We start from the raw sequence: 27,908 nt of genomic DNA on the forward strand, positions 1-27,908 counted from the left end.
TATTACCTCGGGTTAAGAACTTTGCTTCAGGATGAGAACAGAAATCGTGCTCCCGCGGCGCGGCAGCAGTAGGAGGCCCCATTAGCTAAAGTGGTGCTTCAGGTTAAGAACAGTTTCAGGTTAAGAACAGACCTCCAGAACGAATTAAGTACTTAACCCGAGGTACCACTGTATATGAGAACAAGGGAGGTGTTCATGGTGAGTTCTGGCACCTATTTTTCTAGAAAAATAGCACTTGGCAAGTCTATAAAGAAGTCCAGTATCAGTATATATTGTTTTGTGAAGCTTTCGAGTGCTAGAATGTAGAGCTTGCTAGGTCACACCGTAAGTTTTGATGTCCTCATAAAGCACTTAGTAATAAGGTCCATCAAGTTTTATGTGAGGTATGGTCTATCTCCTCTGTCTTTATGTGAAATGGTTTATGACTTGGCTAGCCATGCAAGTACGCTTTGGCAATTATGTAGGGTTTTGTTTTGTTTTGGGGGACATTTGAAAGGAAGCGCAGACAACTCTCCTATGCCTTTTGCATTTTTTACTTAAACGTTCAAAATCCAGTTCAGAATTGGTGCCTTACTCATTGTTGTATAAGTTTTATTGGGAAAAGATACAACAACAACAACAACAACAACAACAACAACAACAATTTATTATTTATACCCGGCCCATCTGGCTGGGTTTCCCCAGCCACTCTGGGCGGCTTCCAACTGAATATTAAAAACAGTACAGCATCAGACATTAAAAACTTCCCTAAAGAGGGCTGCCTTCAGTTGTCTTTTAAAAGTAAAATAGTTGTTTATTGCCTTGACATCTGCTGGGAGGGCGTTCCACAGGGCAGGCGCCACTACCGAGAAGGCCCTCTGTCTGGTTCCCTGTAACCTTAATTCTCGCAGTGAGGGAACCGCCATAAGGCCCTCGGCGCTGGATCTCAGTGTCCGGGCTGAACGATGGGGGTGGAAACGCTCCTTCAGGTATACAGGACCGAGGCCGTTTAGGGCTTTAAAGGTCAGCAACAACACTTTGAATTGTGCTCGGAAATGTACTGGGAGCCAATGCAGATCTCTCTGAACCGGTGTTATGTGGTCCCGGCGGCCACTCCCAGTCACTAGGCTAGCTGCCGCATTCTGGATTAATTGCAGTTTCCGGGTCACCTTCAAAGGTAGCCCCACGTAGAGCGCGTTGCAGTAGTCCAAGCGGGAGATAACTAGAGCATGCACCACTCTGGCAAGAGTGGGGGCAGGTAGGGTCTTAGCCTGCGTACCAGGTGGAGCTGGTAGACAGCTGCCCTGGACACAGAATTAACCTGTGCCTCCATGGACAGCTGTGAGTCCAAAATGACTCCCAGGCTGCGCACCTGGTCCTTCAGGGGCACAGTTACCCCATTCAGGACCAGGGAATCCCCCACACCCGCCTGCCCCCTGTCCCCCAAAAACAGTACTTCTGTCTTGTCAGGATTCAACCTCAATCTGTTAGCCGCCATCCATCCTCCAACTGCCTCCAGGCACTCACACAGGACCTTCACCGCCTTCACTGGTTCTGATTTAAAGGAGAGGTAGAGCTGGGTGTCATCTGCATACTGATGAACACCCAGCCCAAACCCTCTGATGATATCTCCCTGCGGCTTCATATAGATATCAAAAAGCATGGGGGAGAGGACGGAACCCTGAGGCACCCCACAAGTGAGAGCCCCGGGGTCTGAACACTCATCCCCCACCACCACTTTCTGGACACGGCCCAGGAGAAAGGAGCGGAACCACCGTATAACAGTGCCCCCAGCTCCCAGCCCCTCTAGACGGTCCAGAAGGATGTTATGGTTGATGGTGTCAAAGGCCGCTGAGAGATCCAGCAGAACTAGGAAACAGCTATCACCTTTGTCCCTAGCTCGCCGGAGATCATCAACCAGCGTGACCAAGGCAGTTTCAGTCCCATGGTGAGGCCTGAATCACTTTCCTGAAAACATATGAATTTTCTTAAATCAGAAATGCCCCACATGGCCTACCAGGTGGCTCTGGAGAACCTTGTAAGAATGCTGTGAACACAGTTGCTTTCCCCTCTTTGTCCCAGAAGCTGGAGTGGGGATATACAGTACTGACTCTGAACAGGGAGCTTCTGTTTTGTAATAATGTCTGTCGTCATTGCATCACCGTTTTTTCTAATAGGGTTTCTGTACTGTTAATAGGTACATGAGAGAGAAATTCAGAAGATGAAACTGTTCTGTTTTCCAGCTGTGATAGAAGACATTTCATTCACTCGTTAAATCCACGGCCCCTGACCCGCAATTAGCAAAGGCAATTGCTTTGCCAGAAAAAGTTGGCAATTCCAATACCTCATTGAGAACTGGCAATATCTGTAACTCCCCTGTTCTCAAAGTGAAGTGTTTATCAGTGAATTACTATGAAATGCATTGTGTGGTTATTTCCTGCAGTCAGAATCTGGAGACATTGGACTGCTAAATCAGTAGCGTTCACAAGTGCACTATGCTAGGTGCCTAGTATTGCTTGTTGGATCTGACTTAAAGCATCAGTATGCATTTCTAATTTTGTTTTTGTTATGTTTGAATCTCCAGCTTTATTTAATTTTCCCCCAAGGTGTGCTTAGGAAAATATAATGCAATCAGGGTGCCGGCAGCATTTATTTTTGCCACCTAACTTCTTTCTTGCCATTAAATCACATATTCTGTTAGTATGTGGCCTACAATATACAGTATTAGAACAGAGGTAGGAGTTTGGTTAGGCTTGGTGTCAACGTTATGAAAGTAATGTAAGCAGCATGTGCAACCTTATCTAAATAGTAGTTGAAATTTCATTACTGCAGTAATGAGCTCTTTCGACTTCTATTATCCTTGCACAGCTGCCAACCAGAAATGCAGAGTCATCAAGTGAGCAGCGAGGCTAATAAATGTCAATTTCTTTTTATGAAGAAGCTACTCTATTTCTTGTAATAGAGAGTTCTTTGTATTCACAGTCCACACAAAAGGCAGCACCTGAGAGTACAGAAATACTTGGCAGTCTCTAACCAATATCCCTCCCCCTTCTCGTTTAGCGTTTCTCATCACAAATTCATATTTTTGGTGTACTAAGCTTAAATCTTGATTATGAAACTTTTGATACTTTAGTATATACAAATATAAAGTCCAATTTTAATATTAAATATTGTTAAAACCTTTAATGTTCAAAACCTCAAATCAGAAACAAAATAATTATGGTGGGTTGCTTGGCTGATTTAAAAAAAGAATTCATAGTCATAAGTAGCTTTTTGGAATGTGGTTTTCGCTCATACACAATGGTCCAGTTGGCATGTAACACTAAGCCAAACCATGGCTTAGCACAAACAACCAATTGTACAGGTCCCTGGAACAAAGATCACAGCCACAACACTCCTCCCCCGATCCAGTTGCTGTTGTTGTACCCATGGCTAAGTCATGGTTTGGCTTAATGTTGTACCTGAACCTGGGTTTGTGGTTTGACTCGTACCACAGAAACCATGAGCAGTAAACAAAGAATGAGCTTCAGCATAGCATGTGAACTGGATATATGAAAGCTTTGCTTAAATTCTAAATTATTATTGCTGCCTGCAAGCTCATAGCTCTCTTTTCTCAAAGGTTTTAGCTTATAGCAACAGAAACATGGTACTTTTCAATGATAAAATTATGTGGCAATTCATTAACCTTCTAGTCAATAAGTTTTACTTTTCAGAGGACACATATAGGATTGCACTGTTAGTTCTTGGGATAGGAGTGATGTAGTGTGGGTTTATTGCACATCAGACCTGTAACATTATATGGATTTTGCAACAGCACTTGGCATCTGGGTGTAAGGCTGAGGCTGCAATCACAGGCCTCTTTACTTCAAATGAAGTCCTATTGAAATCAGTGGGACAGTTCCAAGTAATGTTCAGGCTCCCACCCAAAACACACAGGCAGAGGCTGTTATTTGTAAGAAAGAGATTTTTATTCAGGCAAGTACAGGGTCAGCAGCAGACACAGTGCTCAGGAGTCATGATTCAAGAGTAGGGCAAGAAGTTCAGAACTGGATGGAAGCAACAAAGATGTCGCAACAGGTTTTCCCACCCCTCCCTCCAAACCTTTAACCATGAGGCATGGTCTGCTCACCTGCAAGACTCTCTCACACTGTGGGAATGTCAAGCTTGCAAGTGAACATTCTGTTGGGGGTGAGTGGGTCTCCTCTCACCTGTGAAGGCAGTTCCTGGTTCTAGGTGACAAAGCTGCACTTTCCTGTTCAGACACCACCTGTTCATCTCCATTGACTGATTAAAGTCCTCCCCAGCCTCCACTGAGGCTCTCCGCTCTATAGAGCCTCAGAGGTCAGAGCCATCTTCCCTGCTTCCTTTTCCAAGGTGACTGACATTAAGGGTGTGGGATCCCCCCATACTCCAACCTAGGGCCACACAGTTAATCTCTCACCTCTGTTTCTTTCTCCTTCTCTTTCTGGGGCTGCCAGTCCAAGCCCAAGCCTGACAGTGCTGTGGGGCTCATGACAAGTAAACCCAGTGAGAATTGGGCTGTAAGTCTCAAGTTTCTTCGGGAGTAAAAATCGGAGGGAGTAACTGGTGTGACATGGCACTTACACAGGTCACAAATGGTATGTTTTCACCCCACTGTCTTCATCCCACTGCCCTGCGGAGGCTTTGCGCAGCCATCCCGAAGCTAGAACAGCGAGACGGAGGGCTGCGCAGTGCCCCGTCTCGCTGTTTTGGCTTCGGGGACAGCCTTTCAAGGTGCCTTCACCTCGCCGCCCTGCGGAGACTTTGTGCAGACATCCCAAAGCTAGAACAGCTTCGGGCTGCAGGCAGCTATCCACAAGCCCGCAGAGCCCGGCGGGAGTTCCCTCCGGGCTCCCAAGGCTTGCGGATAGCTTCCTGAAGCCTGGAGATCGAGAGGGGTCGCTGCGCACCGACACCTCTCACTCTCCAGGCTTCAGCGAAAGCCTGCATTCGCTCCATAGGACGCACACACACTTCCCCTTCATTTTTTGGGGGGGGGGGAAGTACGTCCTATAGAGCAAAAAATACGGTAGATTTTGCAAAAGGATCTTGGAACATACTGGGGAGTATCCAGTGGTGTGGAATCTGCTTCCATTTGTGTCGTGAGACTTTCCCTTCTCCCTCCCACATGCCCCCCAGGCCTGCTCTGGAGTGTTGGGGAAACGTCAGGGCAGATTTGGGAGTGCATGAAGGCTGCAGATGAAGGAGAAATCTGTAACTCCAATGCTGGATAATAATACCCACTGTATTGTGATGTATGTTTGCTCTGGAAGCATTAAATATATATTTTTTTAATTTCTCAAGAACATTGGCCTTTTACATAGAAGAGGATTCTGAAATATGTGGCACAGGCCGCTGCATTTGAAAACAGTGCAGCCATTGCTTTGCTTTGGTCTGAATGGAACAAATGTTGTCATTTTCATGGTAAAAAAAAGAGTATGTGACTTTGCATTAGCAGTTGGAACACTTTGATGTTTTAAGCCTTGAAGTCTGAGTAAAGCTAACAGTAATAGATACTCTACTGTTTTGGCTGCTCTGGGCTGCCGGGGATGATGATTTGCTTTTACCCATTTGTCTGGGAAGCACAAGTGGACATCATTTCCTAAGGTTAATTACAAGGTTTTTATATAAAAAAAAGTTGACTAGAAACCAGCTGCCCAGATAGTAAATTTTATTTTAGTCAAATACCAATATTGGAACATTTGTTTGCCTTGCAACTGATGAACAGGAAGGACTCTACAATGTATCCTCCTATAACATTTCACAGATGAAAATACAGTCATACCTTGGAAGTCAAATGGAACCCATTCCGGAATTCTGTTCAACTTCCAAAACATTCAAAAACCAAAGCGCGGCTTCTGATCGGAAGCCCCGTCAGACGTTCGGCTTCCAAAAGAACATTTGAAAACCGGAACACTCACACCCAGGTTTCGATCGTTCAGGAGCCGATTTGTTCTGGAGCCAAGGCATTCAAGATCCAAGGTACAACTGTACTTGTCATGGCTCAATTTCCAAGCCAAAGACCACTGCTTGAACTGCCCCACCCCAGCAATTTGGCACATTGCAGAAGGCTCTGCCCTGCTTTCTGTATGCTTTAGTCATTCATTTCTGCATTAGACCTGTCCTCAACTGGTTTAATAGTTGATAGGATGTTCTGAGGAAGCTAAATTCTGATGAATGTACTCAAGCAACTTGCATCCTCCACAGACAAAAATAGAGATAGTGATTTATTAGGCAGAGAGAGTAGGGAATAAGGAAGCATGGAAGCATATGATACAGTCTAGCTACCACTAGTTATCTGAAAGCCTTGGCCACTAGGGTTTCTCCTGAACTGGAAGGTATCACTGGTAACTCTGACTAAAGATGACAGGAGTTAGTAGCCAATATTTTAATTTCCTGTGGAGCCATTTGAAATGATTTTTATGTTCTATGGAGAATCAATCTATGTACCTTCAGTGGCTAAGCACAAAAAAAAAGAGTCTTGTGTTTTTACAGCTGAACTTAATAAACCTTAGTGTTATGAATCTGGGCTGCTACTGTTAGGAGTGCCCCACATATTGCAGTAAGTATGTGATTATTTTAGTGCCATTCCATGCACTTTGCATAAACATCTCTTTAAAAAACAAACCATATTTGTTGGCAGTTAAATATTAAACTCAGCCTTTGGAAGTTAATATTAAACCTAGCAAGAACTGCTTAAACTCAGAACTAAATTTATATTTTAGGAAGAGGTCAGTTGGCCAGGGAGAGTACGTTAGATCTCTCTACTTGTACTTACAAGGTGTGTATGGAAAAATAAGAAGAAAATGGCATGTATGTGTCCTATTAAGAATGTAAGATGCATTTCTAGCATGTGCAGTTCACATAAAGGAAAGTAGATAACAATTTTATTACATTTAGATTCTATATGGTGCTTTTTCTGAGCATTTGAGTAATTCTTACAGCATTCCTACCAGGTAGTCCAGTATTATTATCCTCATATATGACAGATCTGTGGTGGAGTATAATGGTACCTGCCAATAGAATCTTAATAGTCTGTCACAGCAGACTTATCAACACACTTGGTCAGTCTTCCCCATCTTGGTGCCCTCCAGATGTTTTAGGCTATAGTTCTCACCATTCCCTGCCTGTCCACCTTCATTTGATCCAAACAACAATACTTTGGGAGAGAAATTGAAATTGCAGAGTTTTGAGAAATTAAAAGATAAAGTGCGAGACTGGCTTCATTATTATCAAATAAGAGAGGCCTATAATTTGGACAAAAAAATTGGCTTCCAGGTGGAAAAATCAAAATTGGAAACAGAACTGTTAGATCCCAAAACTAAGATACTTTCAAGAATGTATAACTTGCTGTTAAAATGGAACACACAGGATGAAACGGTTAAATCTGCAATGATTAAATGGGCACAAGATATTGGTCATAACATTATGTTTGCTGACTGGGAACCACCGGTATGAAATTTACGGCATGTAATGCCTTAAGAGAGAATATTATGAAAATGATATATAGGTGGTACATGACACCAGTCAAGCTTGCAAAAATATATCATTTGCCTGATAATAAGTGTTGGAAATGTAAAGAAAATGAAGGTACATTCTTTCACCTTTGGTGGACGTGCCCAAGGATTAAGGCTTTCTGGGAGATGATCTATAATGAAATGAAAAAGGTATTTAAATATACCTTCCTGAAGAAACCAGAGGCCTTTCTCCTGGGCATGGTCGGCCAATTGGTGCCAAAGAAGGACAGAACTTTCTTTATGTATGCAACAATAGCAGCAAGAATTCTCATCGCAAAGTATTGGAAGACACAAGATCTACCCACCTTGGAAGAACGGCAGATGAAAGTGATAGACTATATGGAATTGGCGGAAATGACTGGCAGAATCCGAGACCAGGGAGAAGAGTTGGTGGAAGAAGATTGGAAGAAGTTTAAAGACTATTTGCAGAAACATTGTAAAATTAATGAATGCTAAAATGATGTTGGATTGAAATGAAGTGGCTTTAGCAATAAGGTTAAAAAGAATATGTAAAAATGGACTGATAATTAGATGAAAATATAAAGTTATAATATGTTAAGATATAGAATTAAGATAAATACAAAGAGGGAAAGGATTTGCTGAATTAACCATGTGAATTGGAATACAAAAAAGGGAGGTGTGAGGAGGTCAGGAAACAAGTAATTGAAATATAAGATACGAAAAGATTGATTTGTTTTTTAATTGTTTTTTATTTCCTCGTGTATTTTGTATTTTCTTTGCATATTTGTATCTTTTTTCTTTTTCTTTTTCTTTTTCTTTTCTTATTCTGTAATTCTCTTTTGTCTGTAAAATTTCAATAAATATTTTTTTTAAAAAAAACAACAACAATACTTTGAAGTTGGTTAGGAAGAGAGTTGGTGAGTAAGCTTCATGGCTAAGGCTGTTCTCCTAACCTCATGTTCCCAGGAGTAAGCCCCATTTATGTAAATAACTAGAGGTACCACTGTATATCAGTAGGCTTTACTTCTGACCAGACATAGTTAAGATTGCACTACAAGTGGGGATTTGTAGCTGGTTCTTCCCAATTGTAGTCTGAACACTCTAAGCGCTCTGTTAAACTGGCTTTCAGTGTACTGTCCTGACTCTACTTTTACTCTGATTGGATGGTGACTTTGGACAGAATTATCTGGGGGCCTCTTACTAAAGGACTGAACCTAGAGCACAGCTGGAAAATTACTTCCTGTAGTTTTCTTTCAGGATTACTTAGATGAAGTATATTGCATGCTTTGAACGCTCATAAGGACTGTTATTCTTTATTATTTTGAGTTTCAGCACTAGAGATTGGAGTGTGAGTATCCCTCGAGGAACAGAGACCACATAACATGGGAGATTTTAATTGGGCTTCGTTTTGACCTGGACTGTGTTCCTCTCTATCCATGCTAGCTGTGTGCTTCTTCGCCTCTATTCAACACAGGGAGGAAAGGGCCACTGCAGGATGAGAAGTACAGTGGTGCCCCGCAAGACGAGTGCCTCGCAAAACGAAAAACGCGCAAGACGAAAGGGTTTTTCGGTTTTTGCGTTGCTTCGCTAGACGATTTTCCCTATGGGCTTGCTTTGCAAGACGAAAACGTCTTGCGAGTTTGTTCGCTTTTTTCTTAAAGCCGCTTGAAGAGGCGCAGTTGCAACGGACCGTGCTTCGCAAGACGAAAAACATCGCAAGACGAAAAGACTCGCGGAACGAATTAATTTCGTCTTGCGAGGCACCACTGTATCCTGTGTATTGTATGGGTTGGATGGTCTCCCCAAAAGGACTCATGGAGTTTTGGTGCTGGAGCTTGAAGACCTAGAGTACAAAATAGTATAAAGCCATCACTTTTTCAGATGCATTTTGTTGCAGAAATGTCTGTCTATCTGTCTCTTTGAAGCCAAGCAGAACTAGGGCAGACCAGTAGCTGGATGAGCAACCACCTAAGAAGCCAGCTCATACTAGCTCAGGCAGAAAACAAGCAAATTGGGTTATTTTAATTCTTTGCAGACTGTGACTGTTCCCCACCCCCACCCCTTTTAGGGTGGCTAGATGCAAAGAAAGGCATGGTGCCCACTTTTTAAGTAGTTATCTAGAATTGAGGGAACTTTTACAGGTGCAACTTGTGCATGCGTGAAAATGCCACACCTATCAAAATATCCTCTTCTACACAACCATTGAAGGCGAGAATCCATCTTCCTTTGCATTTGGTTGGCAGCACGAAGTAGGGAGGTGGTTTGCTGGGTGTAACCAAGAGCAACCATGGTGATACAGTGAGGAGATGCCTTCAAACCTGTACCATTCAGCACTGGGTAAGCAGGCAGTTGATAAGAGGATAGTGCAGGTTCCAGACATCTGTGCTTGCATAGTGCTGGCTGTGGCTCCATCCCTGCTTGCTGGCTCTGAGAGATAAATGGAGGAAAATCTTGCTGTACTTTGGCCACTTGTAGTTTTGCCTAATTTACCTCCCTCACATGCTGATGCTGTTGGTTACCTTTCTCTGCCTCTGTCCTTTTCTCTTGATCTCCCCCTTTCATTTTAAAAAGAAACTCAAGCAAAGAAAATTGTGATGTCTCTGCTGTGATCGACCTTAGGCTCAATATTCCACACACACACAAGGTCAAATTACTGAGGCAGTACCATTGTGTGAATGCTGCCATATGTCTATAAGTTACAATAATTTGCTGTAAATGTTAGCAACTCTGCCTCCACCATTGTTTGCTTGGTATCCACTTATTTAGATTGAATAACAGATATATGGTGAGTGCTTATAATCCTCTGAAGAACATTGAGACGTTCTAAATAATAATGGTGATTTACTGGAACAATGTAAGGTTGCTTGTTAGTTCTATTAAAATAGATAGCATAGCTTGCCATGATACTTTTGGTAGGACACACACATCCTCCCTCTGCACTTCAAGATGCAGATTGATCAGTTAGCAAATGCTGGAACATTTAAGTTTTATTTAAACAAGCTTTCTCATTTAATTTTGTGGATATACGGTACTAAATGCTCCATGCTTTTCTTTTTCTGCAGGCAGCTATAAATGGTGTTATACCACAGGAAAATGGGATTTTACAAAGGTAGGTGGCAAACTTTCTCACTATTAGTCCTTCTAGCATACGGAACAAATCATTTCTATTGTTAGTGAGCTGCTATTGGCACCAGTCGTTCCTGTATCTTGCTGTAGCTTTCAAATGTTAAAATTTCTAGGTTGGAAGAGCTTAATAAATAGTGGACCAATTTTTCATTTTTCCTCCTGCTTACCAATACCTTTTATTTTTGTGTTCTGTCTTTTTATGTTGTAAGCCTGTGAGCAGAGACTATCTCACTGCTAAAACTTTAAAATCTGCAACTTTTTATTGCTCAGTTTATGAAATTCTTTTGCTCTGATCCAGCAGGGGCAATCTGTAAACCAGGGGGAAAGCTGAATTTGAAGCATCTTTTAGGTACTGTGTGTGTAAAAACGTGCTGTACAGAGGGAAACAAATCCCCTTCTTCCAGACATGGGGCTACTTGCATTGTGCTTCTATATCGGCACCCTGCCAAACAGATAGGTCAGTATGGTTTGGGGAGGATAGTGGGGCTAATCCCTTCTCCTTTCCTACTTAGCTCTGAAACCTCTGGCCATCTGTTTAGCAGAGGAGATCTTCACATGCAGTAATGCTCCTGCAGCCCACTTCAGCACACACAAAATCTCTGAATTGGGGCCAATACAGTTTTGCATGGAAATGTATACACCTAAACACAGCACATCCATTGTTCATCTTAGCTTTGAAACGGCCCATGGCTTCAGAGTTGAGAATTGCTCTTTGTTCTCCCTGATGAGCGAGAAGGAAAAGAGGCCTCTGTATAAGAGAGAATCATAGTGCTCTATTTGTTTGTTGACCCACCCACCCTGCGCGACACACATACAATTTGGGATGCAGAACGATAGGAATTACCCTACCGGACCGTTGAGATGACAAATGTTCTAAGGCTGAAGCAGTGCAGATGTGTAAGCAACCACTCACAGCACAGTTCAAGCTGGCCACATCTGAGTTTGTTAACATTTTATGCTTTTATTTTGCACTGAAGCTTTGGGACATTTGAAACATACAAAAGGTCAGCATGAACTTCCCTTATTTTTTTAAAAAAAGAAGAGACATGAGAAGGGACAAATTTTCAGCTGCCGGCTTATAAATATAAAGCTTCTTAATTTAGATATCATGGCTTGATCATAACTAACTACTTAGAATTTCCACTGAAATGTTGCCGACTTAAAACGCTCTCCCACTTCTGTGGCAACACTCACAGTATTTTTTATAACCGAGAATAGAAGGAAAAGGTAACAGAACACTCTATTTTGGCAGAGCTACTAATATAACTCCCTGCCTGTCCCTGATTAGATGCTTGTCTAAATAAAAACACTTTATATCGATCTGTTCAGTAGTTGTTTTTATATATTTATACATGCTTTCAAGGGAAGGGGGTTCCAAAGCTGGGGAGAAATGTATATGCCCATACTACTGTCTTCTTTTCAGCGAGAGTTGAATCAAAGACTGCTTTCAAACATAGGACATAGCAAATATATGGCAGGCCTAAGTCATCTAGGGCTTTCCAAAACTGATTTGTGCTGGGTGGGCGGGACAGGAAGCCAATGCAGTCCCAAGGGCACTGGTCTAATATGCTTGTGGTGACCCTTGCAAAATGGGTTGTCGTGTTCCATATTGGCTGCAGTCTCCTGATATTCTTTAGCATAAGATACTGTGAGTGAGCATATGGAGTTCACTCTAGATGTTTAACCAGCTAAAAGAGACCTATGCATTTTTATTAATGCGCAGTACCTAGTATCCTTCAACTGCATTTGTAATTAATCTATGAGGAGATGCAGAATATTTTAAATGTGTAGTAGTAAAACCCTGCAAGTTGTGCCCAGGTGAAGCTGCAAGGTCTGGGCTAGCACATCAAAAGAACCATTGTCTGTGTTTGCATGTATCAGTAAGTCAGGGTTTCTGACTTGTGGCTTAACATGAATGGTAGCGCTGGTGCATGGTGCCCACATGCTGCTTTTTCATTCTTACCCTGGCATGAGTGGGATGAAAAAAACAGGAAGCCTTGGCTTCCCATCATGTCTGAACTAGAGAGCCTAGTTTTTCGCTGCCTAACAAACCATGATCTATTAGCTATTGACAAACCATCGTTTAAGATGGGGTAGTGATTGTGGCTTATTGTGGAGTAACAAACCATGATATCTGGTTCAGACATAATGGGAAAGCAGGTTCATTTGCATATGTTACTCACACACAAGGGAATAGCAAAGTGGGAGTGTTGCACCCATATGCTGCTTATCCATGTCAAACCACAATAAGCCAGAAATCCTGCCTTATCTTTACATGTGTTAGTTTTTGGAGTAGGGTTTCACCCTTTATCTTTAGAGTGAGTTTGCTGAATCACTCATGGGATATCTTGGGCAGGAGGAATTGCTCAGTCACCAATTGTAGTGAAGAAGTCTGGCAAATATAGTATTTCATAAACATTTAGCTTTAATATTTTAAAGATGACTGCAAAAAGTAGGGCCAACGAAGTGAGTGCTGGTTGTAAAGGTGGTTTTTCATCCCTTTTATAGCTGGAATGGTACCTTAAAAAAATGTATTACGTCTAAAGGCACCCAGAGTAGAAAAGGTAGTCCAAATCCTGATAACTTGATGAACTATTTCAGGATGCTGGAGGAATTCATTTCAAGCATGCTGGCTTATGGCTAATAACTCCTAGAATCAGAATATCTTGAAAAAGAGCAACATGCATGCTTCTTGAACTCTAGCTTCTGTGCCATTCCTGGTTTCAATCCCGAGATATGTTCAGAGAACCAAAAAAAGTTGTTCTAACAAACTAACTGCCTGTGTTTTCTTAAAAGCCTACCTATGTATGCTTCCCTCCCCAGTGAATATAGTGGAGAGACTTCACAAGGGCCAGACTATGGTCCCGCTAGCCATCCTTCCTCCTCATCGTCAACACCTTCTTCATCTTCTGCGTTTCGCCATGTAGTGCCATCCAGACAGATAGTGGAAAGACAACCACGAATGCTTGACTTCAGGGTTGAGTACAGAGACCGAAATGTGGATGTAGTACTTGAAGACAGTTCAACTGTTGGTAAGAAAACTGTTGCAAGAAGGGACTGACAAAATTAAAATGGATGCGTGCCTAAACTACAGTGCAAGTTCATTTCTTTGAGTGGCTTGTGGGGAGAGAGGATGTTTGAAAGCACTACTTTTAAAGCCAGTGATGCTCTACCTGTTTGAGTAGGGGGAATGGGGGGCCAGTTCTTTGAGTGAACAAATCAACATGACAAACAGGACATAAATTTTCTTGCTGCCCAACAGTGATGGGGGCCTGGAAATGTGATAATCTCCAGGGAGAGTAGTGTCTAAGACGCAAAAGAAGTTTCTAAAATTCTTCCCTTATTGGAGCCTTTCTTTTTTTGCAAAATAAGGGACTCTCTTCTTTTTTTCCTTAAAATTTATCATTATCTCTTCTGTACTCCTACAAGCCTCAAAGATAACTAAGCAGTACCAGTTTGACTCTCAATGAATTTATTCTCTTCTTAAGTCACTTTATATAAACTGGAAACATATGGGATTTACTAAATAATATTTCTGTGGCTTGAGAATATAACTAGAGACATCCATAGTCTTTATAACCCCTTTGGCCAAATCATTTTGGAGGAGGATAATACAATTGTTTTCTTGCTTTGTTTGTTAAGAACATCGTTCAATGATCACTGAGGTGGCATACAAACATTTCCTTTTAAAAAATGCATTCAGATTATGATAACATATTTGGATTGTTATTATTCAATGCATAAATACACCTATAATTTTCTAATTTCTGTACATGTATTAAAAGAAAAATTAGTCTCCGCCTACAGTCTAATAGGGACGCGGGTGGCGCTGTGGGTAAAACCTCAGTGCCTAGGACTTGCCGATCGTATGGTCGGCGGTTCAAATCCCCACGGCGGGGTGAGCTCCCGTCTTTTGGTCCCAGCTCCTGCCCACCTAGCAGTTCGAAAGCACTCCTAAGTGCAAGTAGATAAATAGGTACCGCTTTATAGCGGGAAGGTAAACGGCGTTTCCGTGCGCTGCGCTGGTGCTGGCTCGCCAGAGCAGCTTCGTCACGCTGGCCACGTGACCCGGAAGTGTCTCCGGACAGCGCTAGCCCCCGGCCTCTTAAGTGAGATGGGCGCACAACCCTAGAGTCAGACATGACTGGCCCGTACGGGAGGGGTACCTTTACCTTTTACAATCTAATAGATGCAATACAATGGAAAAAGGAATGGGGTAGGAGAGGAAAGACAGCATTGGAGCAGCTTCTCCACTGGCCAAGGCCAGGTTTGTCTTCTTGGCCTGCTCTTCCTGGGATGCAGGGGGTGGAGCCTACCAGTGGCCCTTGGTCCCCTGACCTGTAGCAGAGGCCAGAGCATAATTTCCTTTTGGTGCTTAGTGTATTTCAAAACCATCTCTGTATTGCTTATAGTATTTGCCCCACATCAGCTAAGGTGAAGAATCTTAAAACTTTAATTGTAATATATGATCGAAGAGTGACATCTAGTGGCATGTTCTAATTATTGGCTGAGCATGTACTTGTTTGGTCAGTCTCTATTTCCCCCTCCCAGTCCCACCCCCCTTATTATGCTCAATTCTCCACCTCATTTAGTTGTTTGAACTTTTTTTTTGTGGGGGACATGATTTCATAATTTCTGCAGGCTCACTATCCTTCACCTTCTTTTTGCAGATGAGAGAACAATATTCAATATGCACAACTCTCATTAGGATGGTGCCTAGAGCAACAACATTTAGTCAGTCCTAATACTTTGATAAGGTTAAAAAGGTGCCCCTGATTAATGAGGCAGCAGCTTTTTGAATTTTTGTAAGGGTCTTCAATACAAGGCTTTAATCTGAGAAAGGGGGAGGCGGCAAGATCTGCCTTAAGAGGCATTCATGCTTGTGTGTGAAAAGGAGAAGCCTCTTCACACAGGGCGGTTGCTGCAACAAATCTTAAAACAAAGGGTTGGATCCAGAGAAACACTCACAGGAAGGGTGGGTGGAAGGTGACTTTACATCCCTCTTCTCTCCACTGAGCCCCCTGAAAAGGCTTTTCTAAAGGCTGGGGTTACTACTCAGTGGGTTAGGGTGGTCTAGCCTAGCCTGTGATGGAGAGGGAATGGGGAATCACTGAAAATCACATTAATTCACCTTCACACTTGGTTTTTGGGGATCCCTCTCTTTAGCCCCTAAACCACAGTTCTCCCCCTGAGTGGAATCTTCTGATCTTCAGGAGAGGCTTTTTCAGGGCTGCTAAGAGACCCAAATCGTACATTACATTCCTAGATTGATTTGGTGGGGAGGATGACTTGGTGATTTCAGCCTGTGTGTGCTGGCTTTTATTCATGTGCATCTTATTTTAAACATTACAGTTATTGTGGGGGTTGCCCAGGAGTGCCATAAGTGGAGCAGGTATGCTCAGTGGGCAGATTAGACAAGGCATAATCTTGCCTCCCTCCCTCCACCAGTTGTAGATAGGGAGAAAGTAAAGGTGGATACTATCCAAACCAGGCCACTGCTTTGTTTCGGTATATTGCCCAACTAGTAATTAAGATGGTATATTAATCCAGTGTATCATTAGAATATTATTCCAGATGGTGGTATTTGGTTCAGTAGCTGAACTTCACAGGAGAATGTGGGTAGTGTTACTGAATCACAAACACACTAATTTACCTTTTACTTTATCTGGATAATTTTTTATATTTATTTCCCTTCCTCCCGCAGTGTAAAGTTACCATGGTTACATTGTCCTTTCTTTTTAAAAAAATGCAAAATAACAATACCTGTAACCTGGAGTGGGGGGGGGGAGAGAGAACCTTGAAGATGCTTCTGATATTGAGAAAACATTGAATAGACAATAGAAAACCAGGGAAACCTTTCCTTTGGCTTTTGGATTAAAGAACGACCAGTCTTCCTCTTGCTTCATTGCAATATTACATGGATGTACTTATGAGATATGTGAAAAAACCAGACACTTCATTTGCACCTCTTAAATGCCACTGTAGAATCCCTTTTTTAGCTAATCTTTGTTATTATAACACCAACAGTGTTTTGGACCCCTCCATCTGCATTGTGCTCAAGGCCCATTTTCCCATTACGTGTACACAAACCTAGATTTGCCGTCAAGTGCACCCTCCAGTAGGCCACTCAGGTCCCCAATGAGTGTGGCTTGATGATGCACATGTTTACAACTATGTACATGTCACAGTTGTAGTATTTTGAACTAGTATTTAAAATTGTTCGCCCATGTTTAGCAGCTGTTGCACAAAATGTCCGCTAGATGGAGTTATGCTACACCACCAATGAATAAAGATGTGATTTTCATTACAGTCTGACTTGTATGACACCTACCTAATGCCACGAGACTAATAATTTTTCCACATATGATTGTGAAATGATCGCTCTTTTGGACAACGCTTAATGTAATTCTGTACGGTGAGGCAATTGCTTGCTTGTAGGGCGTTTTCAAGGAGGGCATGGGGGAACCACAAATCGGAATCGGAAAAATAATACAAAGACTGTTAAGGAGATGGTTGTTTTTCTATCTTGGTATCTTCCAAACATCTGTACATTTGAAATCTGCAGTGCTGTTCACAGAGATAGATAAGATTTCTCAATTGCGGAAAGATTTTGACCCCATTGATGGCAGTAATAGGCAATGGGAAACTGTTTCTGCAGGGACATTGGAGGGGGCCAACGGTTAGTGATGTAGAGAAAGGCTTTGTCATAGCTGTAGAGTTCAGTCCTGGCACCTGAGTTGTAAAGGTTTGAAGCAGGTGACCTGGGAAAAGCCATTAACAGGCACCTTGTTGTTGCTTGCCTGTGTGGCTAAATAGACCTTTAGTTCATTCCCTTGTAAAACAGCCTATTATTTTCCCTATAATAGGGATGGGGAACCTTTTCTTCATGGGAACCACATTTCCTCCTGGGGAGCCACTTGCCAGTGGTGGGAGGAGCTGTGTTGCTATGTTCCAACCTTGCAAAAACCAAAGGTTTATCTACACTTATACATACATCTCCCCAGCTCCTCACTCTCCTATCCAGACCAGCAAGGGGCATTTTTCACAGTTGCAAGTGCAGATTCCAGCCGGGCAAAAGATCTTAAGGAGGGAATGGAGAATGGCCAGTGTCTGGTATGGTGTCAGGAAGAGGTGTTTGGCCCAGGAAGGCGGTGCATGGTCTAGGGAGAGGTCCGAGGGCCAGATAGAAGAGTTGTATTTGGCCCCTGAACCTCAGGTTCCTCACGTCTGCTTTATAAGATGGTAAATGAGTGATAGTATTTTGATCTTAATCTTTGTGAACTTTAAACGTATACTTAAGCAGTACTTACAAGCAAAAGTACTGACTGACATATTAAAAATCAACAGGAGTTGAAGGGTTGCATGTGAACTATATATCCCGTACAGCAAAAATTATGCACTTCGTTGTTGTTCATTGTATGCCATTTGGGTTCACTGTATCTATCTTTTCTGGAAAAACAAATAATTTTAACGCCAATAAATATTTGTGGCATAAAATGATAGTATTTGTTTTTAGCATATTTTAAGGTTTTGATAGTTAATATTGCTTTGATGATTTAGAATTTATCCTAAATAGTATTTTAACATTCTATTGATTGTTTTATGCTATAATATACACTGAGAGAAAGAGAGAGAATGTTACCTCTAGATTTGTGTCTTATTAAATTCTTCAGTAATGTTGAAATTACAGTAACAGTATGGAATGTTTGGGCTTCTCAAGCCTAGTAACTTTTCTTTTTGCCAATGTTTACTAACGATGAATGCCGAAAAACATAAATATGGACAATACTTTTGTTTTGCAGGAGAGATCAAACACATTTTAGAAAATGAGCTTCAGATTCCTTCATCAAAAATGTTGCTAAAAGGCTGGAAAACTGGAGACGTAGATGACAGTGTAAGTTCCTATATTTGTCCCAGAATCAAATGCTGGGCTTTCTGCTACTCTCAAGTTAACCTACTTCATATAGTTGCTGTGAAGAAAAAATAGGAATTGGGAGAATCGTGTACACTGCCTTGAGCTCCTGGGGGTAGGAAGGTGGGATTATTCTAATAACTTGATTATTGCAGTGAAACATATTTAGGGCCAAACTAGATATGGTGCTGAATACATCACATGCAGCTACTGGCATCTTTGGGAACTTACTTTCTGGGACTAAGAGCAAATGGGAGGGGGCAATTCTCTATTAGAACTGAAGGAAGCGATAAAGTGGGAAAATATCTGTTCCTGTCCCAAGGTCCTGATACTTCTGCCACCACTTGTTATTTTTTTTAGAAAAACACAGACATGATTGCTAATGATTTATTTATAGATAAACCAAAATGGCCCTTCCTTTGAGGTGAATGTACTTGATGCAAAATGTTTCTAATTTCCAACGTTTTTTCCCTATAGACTGTTCTAAAAACTCTACACTTGCCAAAAAACAACAGCCTCTATGTCCTAACGCCTGATTTGCCACCACCCTCCTCATCAAGTATGCCTGGGTAAGATACAATTTTTTAAAATACGTTTGAGCGTAGTAAAATATCACTCTGTGTGAGGAGTTTGCATTAACAATGTTGCCAAATCAGAATTAGACTTCCATTGCCATTTGTTTAAAAATAATATTAATACTTTACTTTGTGCTCACTTCTCCCCATAGTAAACATTTATGTAAAGGTAAGGTAATAAATGAATGGGACGCAGGTGGCACTGTGGTCTAAACCACAGAGCCTAGGACTTGCCGATCAGAAGGTTGGTGGTTCAAATCCCCGCGATGGGGTGAGCTCCCGTTGCTCGGTCCCTGCTTCTGCCAACCTAGCAGTTCAAAAGCACGTCAAAGTGCAAGTAGATAAATAGGTACCGCTCTGGCGGGAAGGTAAACGGCATTTCCGTGTGCTGCTCTGGTTCGCCAGAAGCGGCTTAGTCATGGTGGCCACATCACCTGGAAGCTGTACGCTGGCTCCCTCAGCCAATAAAGCGAGGTGAGCGCCGCAACCCCAGAGTCCGTGACTGGACCTAATGGTCAGGGGTCCCTTTACCTTTACCTTTAAGGTAATAAATACTAGAAGGGAGATATTTTTTCTGTCCAATTTCTTCAAAGATAATTGTTAATAGATTTTTAAATTCTTGTTCTTGACACACTCTAATCTGGGTAATTAAAACTGGTGGGTAGGTGTTCTTGATGTGTAGAATGGATATAATATGAACAGGAATCATCCTGTAGAGTGGGAGATCAGCCAAGATTATTTTATGGTTCCTTCAAGCCATATCTATCATTTTCCCAAGGTAGATAACTTATGGGCAAGGGTGCAAAGTTGAATGAATTATTTCTGGGGAGCAGATAAGCCCCACCCTGCAAAACTGAACCTAAGACACAGCACACATACACCATTTGAATTGCAATGCCCCTAAACTTGGGAGGGGGCAGCCCCCTTAAATATTTTATGGGGGGGAGGCGGAGGGACCTCATTCCCTAGAAGTTGGCTCCTGTTCTTATGGGTGTGAATAACTTGAACAGCATGTAGATTACAAACCCGTTGTATTTTCAATTGAACACTTCAGTTGTTAGCAATTGGAACTACAAAATAAAATATGAGTGCTTATCACAATGTATGAGAATTTATTTTTAAGTACTGACCTGTAACACAGAAAGTGTCTGCACACACAAGAGTGCAGTTAAATAGAAGCAGTCCACCATCTTAGGAATGGTGTCAGTTCTTTCCCTTCTATATACAGGTGAAAGATCTTTGCATACAATGGATAGCTGAAGAAGACAGAATTGGGATTCAATTGGTATTGGAGAACAGCATGGTGTCCTCCATGTGTTGTTGGGGTCCAACTCCCCTTGGCCCCAGAAAGCATGTTCAGTGGACAGGGCTGATGAGTATTGTAGTCTAACAACATTGGCTGTCTATGAACTACTTCAAGGTGTTGTATATGGAGCTGTCTTTGAAGCCTCTTTGGAAATTCCAGTTACCGTATTTTTTGCACCATAACACTCACTTTTTTCCTCCTAGAAAGTAAGGGAAAATGTCTGTGCGTGTTATGGAGGGAATGCCTACAGGTGGCGGGGGGGTGGGGATCTGCTGCAGTCGTGAGGAGAGGATCCATGGTTCCCCTTCCTTCCGTCCTCTGTGGCTCGCTTTGAAACAGCAAAGCAGGAGAAGAGCTGCTGAGTGGGGAGGAGAGAGGGACAGAGAGCCTGCTTCTTTAAAGGAGCAAAGTGGGAGAGGAGAGGACCCACTTACACAAGTGTAAGCGGCTCCTGTCCGGTTGGTTCCTTTAAAGCAAGCAGGCTCTCTGTCCCTCTCTCCTCTCCACTCAGCTTGCTACATAGCAGCAAAGTTTTTCAGCTCGCTAAGCCGGGGATGAGCGGGGAGGAGGGAGAAAAGCAGAGCCTGCTTGCTTTAAAGGAGCAAAGTGGGAGAGGAGAGGAGCCTTCTCCCCTTATACCCCTCTTCTTCATTATTAGCAGCAGCATCCTTCTCCACACACCCCACGCGTGCTCCTTGTCCCTTGAGTGCTTTTCCTTCCCTCCCCACTTAAAACGTGGTTACAAAGCACGGATCCACATGGATCCTCAGGATTTTTGTACTGGGTCACCCCAAATTCACCATCAGATCACATAGCATGTCCATGGCTACATCTTGCACCAAAAAATTCATGCACCCACTGTTGCCTGGGGCCGCAGTGGTGCAAAAACGTGGTTACAAAGCATGGATCCACATGGATCCTCAGGATTTTTGCATTGGGCTACTCCAAACTCACTGTCAGATCACATGTCTGTGGCCACAGCATGAACCACAAAACTCATACATCCACTGTTTCGTTTAGAATATTTTTTTTCTTGTTTTCCTCCTCTAAAAACTACGTGCGTGTTATGGTCGGGTGCGTGTTATAGAGCGAAAAATACGGTACTTCAAAAGAGAGCTGCTAGACTGTTAAGTGGGATCAGTTGAAGGGAACACAATCCTGTCATTCGTTAGCTGCTATGCTGGCTACTGATCTGTTTTCAGGCACTGTTCATAGTGCTTGTGCTTACCTTTTTTAAAAGCCTTAAGTGCCTTGGAAGTTGGGTAGATAAGGACCACCTCCCTCCTCATGAGCTTGGCTGAATGCTGTGAACCTCTTCAGAGGTCCTCCTTTGAGCTCTCACTCCCTGTTTATAAAGTTAGATAGGTGGTCACTGGAGAGGGGACCTTCACAGTTGTGCAGGACTGTCTGGTGCTAAATTTTATGTCTTTTGCCTGGCACTGAACAACCTTTTCATTTGCTCAAACCTTCCAACATTTTCCCCCTAAGCTGATATCCCCCCTTAGCTGGGGATATGAATTGCCACCTTAAATTTTGAGGAGTATGGTCAGTACCTACTACTAGAGTTGCCATATTTCAAAAAGTGAAAATCTGGACACAAAATTATTGAGCTATTTTTGGCAAGCTTGTTGAGCTTTCTTTTTTTGCAAAACCTCCCCAAAAATGAAGTTTTTGAGCTATTTTTAAGGAAATTCACCAAAAGAATCAATACTTCTGACATAGGTTGCCATACACCTGACATTTTTACCGATTTTTGGAAATTCCACCCAGACACTATTTCCGATGGACGAATCCTGGATATATCTGGGAAATCCTGGATGTATGGCAGCCCTACGCTACATAATCTTGGGGGAAATTATTCTGAAAAAGTCATCATGGCAATTTGACATTGAAATCAGTGCTACTTACTTTGGAGTAGATATGTATAAGATTGAGCTGCACACGTTTTAGTGACTGTACACTTTAAAGTTTTTTTATTTCAGGTTTTTTATGAGACAGTTTAGAAAATCTCAAAGTTTAAAAATGTAAACAAGCAGAAACCCTTCTCATTTATCATACTAGCCAGATTTTCTGACTGATTGATGTTTGAGACTAATCTGCCATCTCCTGCTGCATTAGCTACAACAAACATTACATTTACATACCAAGCTCATATTTTGTTTTAGTGTAAATAAACTGTAATTATAGTAAATTTGGATGTCTGTTGACACGAGCTTGTATAAATCGGTATGTTTGCAATAGAAATGTTGATCATTATGTGTCATGATATTTTGTTAAAATTTAGATGTTTGAAGGGAAAAACGAATCGATATGAATAATGAATTTTTTTGTTCTGAAATTCATGAAGAGCCTTTGTGGAGCAGAACCTAGAATAATGGAGGTGGCAAGCCATTGCCCCAATCATGCTGATTCTGAAAACATTGTTTTATTTTCAGAGACAGATTTATCTACTAAATAGCCAAAATAATTGAGATTAGATGCTATTCCCAAGCACTGAAATAGGTGAGAATTTTACAAAGTATATTAGGAACATCTGGAACTATAACATCAATATCTAAATATGCAACCCTTGAAAATAATAATACTAATAAAAAGCCAACTTAGATTTTCTGTATGTATTCCAGTTTCCTCATAATCACGATCATGCAGAAAAATTCCCTTTTGTACAGTGAAAACCATGAAAGAACACACCTGAATCAAAATATAGTTATAATGTTGGCTTACCTGCTGCCCTCCCATTTATTGTTGAACTCCAACTCACATTAGCCTTAACCTGCATAGCCAGGGATGATGGGTGTTTTATTACATCTAAAGGTAAGCTGCTTTAGCTGTAGGATAACCATGGAAAAATTAAACTGACTTACTGCTTTTTTCCTTATTTTTATCAGCAGCTGAAGTGAAATACTCTTGCTTTTTTGGGCTGCAAACCTACACCCACTTACTGTATAGTGTAAGCTCCATTGAATTTGATTTACAGCACAATCTGAATTACATAGTAATGTATGTAGTGACTGATGTGTCAGGGAATGTGTGAGGCATTATGGAGACGGAGATGGAGTGAGCTTCTCTGGGCTTGAGGTGTACAGAAAAACAGATATATCTTTAATACTGTTACAGAATCAGCAACAGACAGCCACTCTGTCCACAGAGATACCGTACATCTTCGGGGAAAATGAGGCTTTATGCCCTCTCTGAAAAGTTAAAAGACCAGAGCAGCTCAGAACCCCCACGGGGAGATAATTCTGGAGCCTCAGATAAGTTACAGTAAAGGTCGCATTCTGAGGTGCAATGACCTCCACTTTGCATGTACAGACATATGATACAGGAAGTGTGCCCAGTAACATAGGCAACAATTAGGCTGCATCTCCTTATACCAGCCTATTAGATACGTGGGAGTCCCAAGCTCTGAAGGGCTTTAAAGATAAAAATCACATCTTGAATTGGTTCTGGAAGATAATTGGTAGCCAGTGCATTTGTTGGCTACATTGTATCCCAGCCTTTCTCACTTTGCTAAAAAGTGTTTCTGTCCCTGTCTGGTACCAACAAAAATTTCCTTTCTGGTGCTTCAAATGAAGTATTCCATTGGTTTTAGCCTTTTGTTAGGATTGTGGCAGAGAGACAATCTCTCTCTGTCTCTGTCTGTCTGTCTGTCTGTCTCTCCTCTCCTCCATTGTCCATGTTTCCAAGACTGTTTCTCATATCTGCCATTTTACATTAATTGCATTGGTACAAATACTGCCATGTCTAGTTGGGCCTTAAGTGCCTGGCTTTTCCAGTGTCCATTGGGTCATACCTTGTTGTCTGAGAAGCTGAACACTTGAGTACTTCTCAAAATGTGGTTGCATGTGAATGAAGGGATGTTTACAGCTGTATCCTGCATTTCCAAAGTAGAATTCTTACTTTTATAAATGTAATATTGATTCCTTTGGGCTGCAGCAGGTTTGGGCTAAGGCAACAAATGTTTATGCCATATGTATCAAACTCTGGATATGTAACAGAGCCATGCAGATATATATGTAGCTATCAGTGGGGTGTTCATCAGTGTCTTAGAGCAATGTCTATATATCAAAATTATGCTTGACAGCATTGGAATGGAAAGAGAAGTAGGGGAAAGAGAGGGGATCTGGATTCCTGAAATGGAATAATCTAAGTAGAGAAACTGGCTCCCTGCTTTCCTAACAGGTGATCATATAAGCAGCAATGTATCTTTCCAGTATATGTGGAACCAAGATGTAAAGATTTAGTGCTGAGAACTGTTCATGTAATTTATCCTTTTGCCATGTATAGCTTATTATTCAAAAAGGAGATCCTTATGGAAACCTGCTTTTACATGTGCATCATTTATGTTGGATATGATCAAAATAAGTTTCAGAATAACAGATAAGAAATGAGTGGAATTTCCCAGAAAGTACTTCCCAATCTAAAATAAACCCATTCTACTAAGTTGTACATTTTTGCTTCTTCCTTGCTATAATCATGCAGAATAATATTAATTCTTAATATTGTTCTAAATACTTATAACAAATATATAGTACAAGCTGGTCAAGAAGTGGTTGCTGCTTTTTCTTTTCTTTTTTTTGCCACTGAAAGTATTTTAATGGGTAGTTTTATTAGAGTTAAATCAGTGATGCTCACTATGCATTCATTAGGCAAGGCACTTCCTCTAATGCTGAGTTCTCACTTGGACAAATTACAGTATAATCTAATTTGTCCTCTAACCAGCATAATACATGTTGATTTAATTAATTAAAGAAAGACCAATTATTGTCTTGCTTTACACCAGCAGAGAATCCTGGTGAAGTTGGAGGATTTATTATGGTGAACTTCAAATACATATTGCTGGTGGAACCACTGTATACCACACTTTTCTATCCTATGCTTTAGTGTTAGAGAATGAGCCAGTTTCCCTTCAGGCTCTTGCAGTTGTCTCCTCCACCTCCAGACCTGTCACAAGGAGCTGGTCAGAAGCTTTTACTTTTTTTGGGGAGTAACTGCGGTTTAGTGTGTTGTCCAAAACCCCAAACAGTGGTTAATTGCAACTATGGTTAGTGGAAACAAGTCAGCTTCATAAACTGGGGCCTGAAGCTGGTTTGAATCTGTGCAAGGTGGTTCAAGACAATATGATACACTCACCAGCATGTGTGGCCCAATCCTGAATGCTGCAGTCTTGCAGACCATTGATGAATAAACACTTTTTGCCATTCTCATGTGCTTTATACCTGCCCAAAGGGGACATGCTGTCTAGCCCTGTAAGTAAAGAAAATGAGCCAAAGCAAGTATTAGACCAGGCATCCCCAAACTCTGCCCTCCAGATGTTTTGGGACTACAATTCCCATCATCCCTGACCATTGGTCCTGTGAACTAGGGATGATGGGGGTTGTAGTCCAAAAACATCTGGAGGGCCGAGTTTGGAGATGTCTGCATTAGACATCTGCTGAAAACTTTTCTGTTTTGGCAAGCTTATCCAGACACATGATTTACTTACCTATATGTGTTTTAAAAGTTTTATTGATTTTATCTTTGCTTTTAATGATGGTGGTCTTATGTATGGATCTTAGTTGTTTTATCTATAATTTGATTTTCTACACCACGTGGAGAGGTATTTGTTTGTCTTTTGGATGAAGCAGTTTATAAGTGTTCTAAATATATAAATTAAGCACTGATAGTCCATACTCTGCCTTGGGGTCTAGCTTCTGGTACAGATTAACCATGTAAATGGAAATGGACCATGTACATTTGGAACCATGTACATTTGGAAATGGATAATGAAGATGCAGTAGTTGAGATAAAATTTTAAGCCTGAAAAGAATTCATTTCGCCAATTAGCCCACCTTGGTAAACATCTGCAGTAACTAGTAATCTATGAAAATGGGAATGGGATTTGGTCATTTGACAGTGTTTCTTGAGATTTACTAGTAAATGCAAGTATTTGTAACATTTCTCACTGGTAGTGTTAGAAACTGAGATATGAAAGCTAGGAGCTAAATGGCACCTTAAAAACCTACACAACAACTGAATGTCTAGGCGCGCTTTTTTATAGCAAGAATACAAAACTGAAAATGAATGATCTGCAGTTCATTTTTCACATGGTCTAACCCTTCCCCTGCCCACCCCCCAGTCTTCTTAAGAGGGTCTCTTCTCCAGTCTTCAGAGAGTAGATGGAAGTGGAGACACAGAAAAAGATCCTCTTTTCCTTCCACTCTGCAGTTTTAATCTGAAATCTTAAGTGCAGTACTGCGCTCAGAGCTCAGAAACTGCTCACACTAATTCTCTGTCGCAAAATGCTCTTAGAACAATGGGAGTTTCGAACACTGCCCACTGGTGTCATGAAAAGTCTACTTTAGCAGTGATTGTTAACATCTGCCAAGTCTGCTGAAAAATATGGTCATGCATGCCCCCCGTGTGTGTGTTTGCACACCCACAGCCATCGGCTACAACTTGCTGTAAGGTAACATAGAACACATTAAGACGGTACATCATCTTAGACAAAACTGCCAAAAAGGCAGTGCGCCAGAATTAGAAATAAAGTGTTTATATATGCATATATTTATTTTCTTTAATAAAAATTATGTGTATACGTGCTTGTAATCAGTTTATATAGGCATCTTTTTGGAGGATATAGTTTTAACATATCAGTTTCAATAAATATATATGGTTAAATATAGCTGAACACAGTGGCAATAGCAGTTGAGTTGTGAAAATTCTAAGGAGTTAAAATGTAGCCTTAGGCGCTTCAGCCACCTTAGGAGAGAAGGAGTTAACAGGTTAGCCCCCTTGGTTATTTGCTGCCTGCTTCCTTGCCTTTAGGAGTAAAAAAGAAAGTGATGATAACATTGTGCCTGGGCTTGTCTCTGCTGAGTTTAGGGTACTCCTGGGGTTTTCGCAGCTAAATGTAAAGCAAGCTAGAACATGCTCACTCCTGATTTTCTTGTTTTTCTTTCAACCCTTTCAGTGCCCTGCAGGAATCATTAAATCAAAACTTCATGCTGATCGTCACCCATCGAGAAGTCCAGCGGGAGTACAACCTCAACTTCTCAGGAAGCAGTACCATTCAGGAGGTGAGTTCTGTCTCACAGCTGAAGAATAAATGTAGCTCATTATAACTAATGTCGGCTTTGTTAAAGAGGGCTTATGTATTCAGGCTGCAGACTTCCTTTCGTGTTTCGTTATTAAGTTTTTAGCTTTTAATTAACTGGATGATGAAAGATTACTGTAGGTACATCAGATGGTGTGACCTACACATAAAATTTGCATTAATTTTAGCCCAAAGCAGTAGCGTATTTGTTCCATGTTGCATTTTAGTAGCAAAATGCATTGCCAGAGATGAACTAGTGTTGTCTAGTTAGGCTCCCCCTGCTTTCTTTCTTGATTATATACTACTGTGTTTTCCTGTATATTCCTTGTGTCAAACACACTGCCATTGTGTTGTGTCATCTCGACTGTGAGTGGAATGGCAGAGAAGTGGTGTCTTTTTAAAAATGATACCACTGTTATTCTGTAAAGCAGCCAGC

General features: G+C 41.5%; 1 protein-coding gene across 1 annotated transcript in view; it reads left to right on the forward strand.

Annotated features, from left to right (window-relative positions):
- Window positions 1-27,908, forward strand: part of FAF1 (Fas associated factor 1) — a 166,214-nt gene that overhangs the window by 18,030 nt on the left and 120,276 nt on the right. Inside the window, exons 3-7 of the mRNA XM_053392478.1 lie at window positions 10,541-10,587; window positions 13,428-13,636; window positions 18,407-18,498; window positions 18,994-19,085; window positions 27,350-27,455. Coding sequence (XP_053248453.1) covers window positions 10,541-10,587; window positions 13,428-13,636; window positions 18,407-18,498; window positions 18,994-19,085; window positions 27,350-27,455 — 546 coding nt within the window. The remainder of the gene's footprint in view (window positions 1-10,540; window positions 10,588-13,427; window positions 13,637-18,406; window positions 18,499-18,993; window positions 19,086-27,349; window positions 27,456-27,908) is intronic.

Source organism: Podarcis raffonei, chromosome 6 (genome assembly GCF_027172205.1).
Source record: "Podarcis raffonei isolate rPodRaf1 chromosome 6, rPodRaf1.pri, whole genome shotgun sequence".
In the NCBI taxonomy this organism is placed as follows: Eukaryota; Metazoa; Chordata; class Lepidosauria; order Squamata; family Lacertidae; genus Podarcis; species Podarcis raffonei.